The 6,345-nt window shown below is 46.6% G+C and overlaps 1 protein-coding gene across 1 annotated transcript; it reads right to left on the bottom strand.

Annotated features, from left to right (window-relative positions):
- Nucleotides 1-307: 307 nt before the first annotated feature.
- Nucleotides 308-6,084, bottom strand: eif2s3 (eukaryotic translation initiation factor 2, subunit 3 gamma). The gene is made up of 12 exons (XM_061093529.1): nucleotides 6,014-6,084; nucleotides 4,917-4,980; nucleotides 4,690-4,817; nucleotides 4,453-4,574; nucleotides 4,234-4,328; nucleotides 3,974-4,132; nucleotides 3,316-3,450; nucleotides 3,131-3,225; nucleotides 2,534-2,678; nucleotides 2,158-2,327; nucleotides 1,869-2,041; nucleotides 308-729 (listed from the first exon to the last, which is right to left on the bottom strand). The coding sequence occupies exons 1-12, from the start codon at nucleotides 6,080-6,082 to the stop codon at nucleotides 666-668; spliced, it is 1,419 nt and encodes a 472-aa protein (XP_060949512.1). The 5' UTR covers nucleotides 6,083-6,084; the 3' UTR covers nucleotides 308-665.
- Between the last annotated feature and the right edge of the window lie 261 nt (nucleotides 6,085-6,345).

Genomic DNA, 6,345 nt, shown 5'->3' with positions numbered 1-6,345 from the left:
TAAATAAATGTCACTGAACAATCACACATTCTATTTACTTTAATAAATAATTGTTTACCATATTTGAATCTTGAACATTCAGTTTCCACTTAATATTCTGACTTTTCAGTGAACACTTCTTTTACAGTATTTTGCCATTTAAAAAAGCTCCCATTATTCTTTCAGATGCAAAACAGAATTGCAGTGAATCATAACTAACTGGATGAGATGTTTGCTGTGATCACAATAACAATCCTTCTGACCTCTTCAGTTCAGCTGATCTCTGCAGGGACGAGTTGTAACATGAATAAAACCCAAAACACTGATATTTCTTCCAAATGTGTTTTATTGGTGGAATCTGTGGACAGTACAGGAACATCTCTGCACTGAATCAACGTGGCTGAACCTCCTCTGGAGCACTGGGACCAGTCGAAAGCTCCTCGGCTCCTCCTCCGTCCTCCTTCTTCTGCAGAGGAAAGCAGGAACCTTCTGTGAGGCTCTGACGTGTCTGCAGAGAAAGAAGAGCAGAGCGAGGAGGCGTGTCTCTAAACCAGTGACACCTCCTCACTCTGCTCCCTTCCTCCGTGTGGGGGGGGAAACTAAAACCAAAAAGAAAAGCCGAGAAGAGGGAGATGGTTGTTGTCCTGCTGACGGGAGCGTGACGCCGACGTCCCGCCTCCTGCTCCTCAGTCATCGTCCACTGTGGGTGTGATGGTCACGCCCCTTCTGATCTGCCCCCAACCAATCAGACTGACAGGAGAGAAGAGGACACGTCTGGTTAGACAACACTGAATGTGATGGAGAAGGTTTACACTAGATTCACAAAACATCCCTGCAGCCATTCATATTTGTGGTGATAAATATGTATAACTCCTCCCCCTCTGTCAGAGCCACCATCACAGAACTGCACTAAACCTGTCTCCTGCTCTGTGGACCTGTACAACACTCCGCTCCATATACTCTTACTTCACATCATATGTGTTCATATAAACCATATTGATATTATATATCATTTTAATCAATAATATTGTCTTTTGCACACTCTGTCTACATATTCTCATAGTATATTATATTACCTATTGTATAGTCAAATACTTATATTCATATTCATACCTCTACTATATATCATATATTATATCATACTCTCTGTATGAATAAGTCTATATACATATATTTATACATGTGTACATGTTATAATTACTATTATTATATCACCATTACTATTATATATACTGTTGCTGCCATTATTACCATATACTGCTTTTATATTGGTATAATTACTATCATATATAAATATATATATTATGTCATATTATATACTACATATACTGTACTATTCTTATATACTGTCTAACAATAACATTACCATCATATCATCAGTACCTTTACCATCATCTTGCCACTGCACCTTATCTACCTATTTTATTGTATTTTATCTTGTGCTTCTGTTTTTTTTAAATTCTTTCTACCTCAATATTTTTAATTGTATTCTATTGTATTCAATTATACCGGCTGCTATGACGACTTAATTTCCCTTCGGGGAAGAATAAAGTAATCCATCCATCCATCCATCCATCCATCCATCCATCCATCCATCCATCCATCCATCCATCCATCCATCCATCCATCCATCCATCCATCCATCCATCCATCCATCCATCCATCCATCCATCCATCCATCCATCCATCCATCCATCCATCCATCCATCCATCCATCCATCCATCCATCCATCCATCCATCCATCCATCCATCCATCCATCCATCTGATGGAGAAGTGTTAAAGTTTCTGGGTTTGTTTGGTTTTGGCCTCAGAGGAAAACGAAGCTGCTGTTCTGAGCGAGAGCTTCAGTCTCTCTAGATGTTTCCACAGGCTGGTCCTGGTACTTACCGCCAGTGCTTCTCCACTCGTCGACTCAGAGCGATCTTCTCTCCGACCTCTGTGCACACGGGGTTGGTGAGGACGATCTTGGCCAGATCGGCCTTGACGGCGCTGACGCGTCCGCCTGTCGACAACGAGCCGATGTTCACCATCAGCACTTCGTTCTTAGAGAGCTTCTGGACCTGCAGGGACACAGAGACACGAGAGGAGGTCATCACAAGAGAAGAGACATCACTGGCTCTCCTGGTTGATTTCCTCTTTTCACCTCGACACAACCGAAACATTCCAGGCGTCTCACCTTGGCAGCCTTCTTGTCTCCCTCTGTGCGGACTCCCAGCAGCCTCCTGAGCAGGAAGTAGGAGATCTCCAGCTCGGTGAAGATCTCTGGCAGCGCTCCGACGGCCCCGAGCACCTGACCCACCATACGATCGGCACGGCACAGCGTCGGGTCGATCTTTGTGCCCACACCTGCACATGGACACAAATCATACAACTTCAAGATGAGATGCTAACAGCAGCTTCCCCCAGGACACGTTCTCCCATTCTGCTGCAGTGTGAACAGTTTGCTGGATTTGAAAAGGTGCAGGAGGTCTTCTGACTGCAGGATCCGACCCACTGTTACTATGACAACACATTCAGGAGCCCGAGGCTGAGCCGGGTCAGCGTGGACGTACCGATCAGGCCCCCGGGCGCAGCGTACTGGAGGTCGTTGTGCTCGGCGAACAGGGAGACGATCTTGGAGAAGATGGGTTTACACATCAGTTTTCCTTCCTGGTCTTTGGACACGATACCGGGTCGCACCTCGATCTCCTGCCCCACCTGGTGGTCACACAGAGCATTGCACAGGTTAGAGGAAGAAGGACTCAAACCGGGGATGACAACACAACAAAGTCCAAAACACATCGGCTCTGAACCATCGAGATTTGCTAATATCTCAGGACATGATATTTTACAGTTTAACCGGAACTTTATTAGACATAACTGTAAATAAAAGAAAAAACAAATACAATAAAATACATAGAACTTGAATTTAGATTTAAACATCAGAAAACAAACGCTGAAACCTAGAAGTCTGTGAAGGGCTCATATCGCCTGATGTTACCTAGCAACCACACACAGCATCTCTGTAGGAATTCATAACAGAAATCAATTAACAAATCCACTTCTTGAAATATAAAATAAACTTGTACGTTTTTCCTTCTTGTCTAATTTGCAGGTCGTTACTGAGCTGATGTTGGTGAGTTTAACCTTTCCTCCTTCTCGATCCTCACCTTGAGCACGCCCTTGAGGATGCTTCCTCCTGCCACGCCCCCTTTCAGGTCATCAACTTCACAGCCCGGTTTGTTCACATCAAAGGATCTGATGACTGAGATATGGAACACGACAGTTTGAACAGACACCAGAAGGCTGGGACTAAAACATGATCCAAAACCAGAAGGTGGGCGGGGTTTCTCACCGATGAGTCTGGGCTCGGACGTGAAGTCTCTGATGGGAACTGGGATCTTTTTGACGATGTACTCACAAACCACCTCGATGTTGTACTTCAGCTGAGCTGAGATGGGAATGATGGGAGCTCCCTCGGCCACGGTGCCTGCAGGACAACGGTACACAAAACATAAGGTTTCAGGGACGTCTCGACTCGGTCTCTCACATGAGAAGCAGCAGCAGCAGGTTGTCGGGTTCGACTCGTTCAGAGCAACATGTGAGGAACAACCAGGCGAGGGGCGGAGCCTGTAGAGCAGCAGGAGGCGGGACATGACGTATAAACTCTGCTGTGGACAGATCAGTGTTGTTGTTTCCAGCTCCTCCACACGGCGTCGGCCTCATCACCAGAAGATCTGGAATCTCCTCGTGTTTCCAAGTGGACGTCTTCGTCTTCTACGTGTCCGGCTCCTCTTCTTCATCTTGAGATCTTTGTGTTCTTCAGGTTTCACGTCACGTGTCTGAAACCTCGTCCACACGTCCACTCGCTCACTGAGAAGCTTCCACACATTGTCCTGCTGGTTCCTCACATGGACTCTGACATGTTACAGATGTTTTACCACTAAGCTGCAGGAGAAGATCCAGAACAACATGTCCCATAATGTGTCCAGCTCGTGCCTGTGTGGACTCACCCTGTACGAAGGCCAGGATCTGCTCGTACTGCTCCTTGGCCTGACTCTCCTTCACCAGGTCGATCTTGTTCTGCAGGATGAGGATGTGCTTCAGCTTCATGATCTCTATGGCTGCCAGGTGCTCTGACGTCTGGGGCTGAGGACACGACTCGTTGCCCGCTGGAAGAAAGTGAGATGAACAACACTCAGAGGATTTCAAACCAAACTGGGAGTTAAAAGCACAACAGTTTGTCTTCTCTGAGGTTTGATCGGACGCTCACCGATCAGCAGGAGGGCGGCGTCCATGACGGCTGCTCCGTTCAACATAGTCGCCATCAGGATGTCGTGACCAGGACAGTCCACAAAGGACACATGTCTGGGAGAAGAATGAAGAAGTCCCATTGATGGATCAATATTTTACGGGTTTTTAAATTGACGAATTGAGGCGGAGCTGAAACAACAGCTTCCTGGACGAGACCTTCCTCCCTCTCCAGTCTTACCTGACCAGCTTGAAGTTGCCCTTGGTGTTGGGGAGGTCTGTGGGGAACTCATCTGGAGTGCTGCTGCCGCACGACCTGTAGCACTCGGGCCTGGGGCAGCTGGGGTCATCTAGTTTATAGATCTAGGACAAGATGGGGAGGGTAGAAAGTACAGTGATCATCAGCTTCTCTTAACGAGGGTTGAGTCTCTGGAATCTGAACAGAGACGATGCAGCAGAGAACCAGTCGCTTGCTAACCTTAGCGTTAGCGTATCCTAACTTGATGGTGATGTTCCTCTCCAGCTCGTTCTTGAACCTGACGGTGTGGACACCAGAGATGGCCTTCACCACCGTGGACTTCCCATGGGCCACGTGGCCGATGGTCCCTGGACGGACGGGAGAGCAAACACAGTCTTCATGAAGGGAGCTGGTGATTTCAGCCTGATGATTCTAGTACAATCACAGCCAAGGAGAGGTTTCCTTACCGATATTGATGGTGGCCTGTCTGCTGATGATCTCTTGAGACAGAGGCGTCAGGCCGGACACATTCTGGAAAACAATTACACACGTTAGATGGTCATCACACTGAGAGACAACGTGGAACTGAACAGGTTGTCCCTTTTCAAACATCCTGCGTTTAAACTGAGGCGCTGACGTTTTCATCCTCTCATGACGGTTCCTATATATAAATATGAATGTATTCAGCTAGAAATATTTAATTTGGCAAACGGGCGACAAATCTGATGTGGCTGTTGTTGATCTGAGTATTTCCCAGTTGATAAAACATGTAATTAAAATGAACACGATGAAGTTACACAACTCATTAAATAACGAAACAGGATTTATTCGTCCGTGTTAGTCGAGTTATTTCTATTCAATTCAAAAACCATTTTACAAAACAATACAAATTGGTCTCGTGATAGAAAAAGGACGCCTCACGTTTAGCTGGTCCCATCATCCTTAACTTTACACGTCTACACAAACCACTGCTGTGTAAGGTGTGTATATAAAGTACACAATCTGAATCCTTCCTTTACTATCAGTTTTTACTCTCTCGTCATTCTGGAGTTTCCGGTGTGCGGGTCAGGAAAGTTCGATCACATTCTACATTATGATTGAGACTCAACCATCATCTATACCACACACACATATAACCACGTGTAACTGTATAAATATCTGTGTGGTTATTTGTTGTTAAAACCTGTAAACACAGATATGATCCATCACGACGACTCAGCGACACATGTCCGGATTTTAGCTGAACGTCGCCATCAATTTAATTCACGTTAACAAGTGAACATGTGGATGTGACAAGCGGAGGAAACACGTCGCTGAGAACATCCACATGTTCACTTATTAATATGAATTAATATGAATTAAGCTGAAGCATCTCTCTCTCTCTCTCTCTCTGTGTCTCTCCGGGCCGGGCCTGGCGTCATGTGCCGGCTGGAGGCGACGCGACGCCGGCCACGGTTACCGGGAAGCACCGGGAGCTTCCAGCGGACCGGACACCGGCGGGACACCGGCCCTGGAGCCCGGTGTCCCGGCCCCTGGAGCCCGGTGTCCCGGCCCGAGCACTCACCAGGGCCGCGAGGTCTTGTTTGGCCAGATGAGGCTGACCCAGCGTTGTTCCAGACTCGTCACCCGCCATCTTGAATGCAAAGGGAATGAAGAAGGCAGCCGCGGCGAATGCCTGATCAAGAGGGGGATATATATCAATTATCTTTTCATGTAATCAGTTATTAAATACTTATTAGTTTGTGATTTTCTCGTATTTATTATTTACCGAATATTCTGAGCACAGGACGCGTATTTAGAAATGAATCACCCGGTTAGAAGCTCGCGTTGGGCGACAGGCGGGGTCCTGTCATGGCGGCTGATGCAACTCATTTCTACCGGAGAAGCAAACGAGTG

Source organism: Limanda limanda, chromosome 20 (assembly GCF_963576545.1).
Source record: "Limanda limanda chromosome 20, fLimLim1.1, whole genome shotgun sequence".
In the NCBI taxonomy this organism is placed as follows: Eukaryota; Metazoa; Chordata; class Actinopteri; order Pleuronectiformes; family Pleuronectidae; genus Limanda; species Limanda limanda.
This window is presented reverse-complemented; position numbering and strand designations above follow the sequence as displayed.

Bases quoted from the DNA above. Each gene is read 5' to 3' on its own strand.
- eif2s3 (XM_061093529.1), bottom strand. From the start codon at position 6,082: ATGGCGGGTGACGAGTCTGGAACAACGCTGGGTCAGCCTCATCTGGCC. The intron at 4,981-6,013 runs GTGAGTGCTCGG...ATTGTTTTCCAG, and splicing joins AACAAGACCTCGCGGCCCTG to AATGTGTCCGGCCTGACGCC. The intron at 2,328-2,533 runs GTACGTCCACGC...GTCCATGTGCAG, and splicing joins TGCGCCCGGGGGCCTGATCG to GTGTGGGCACAAAGATCGAC.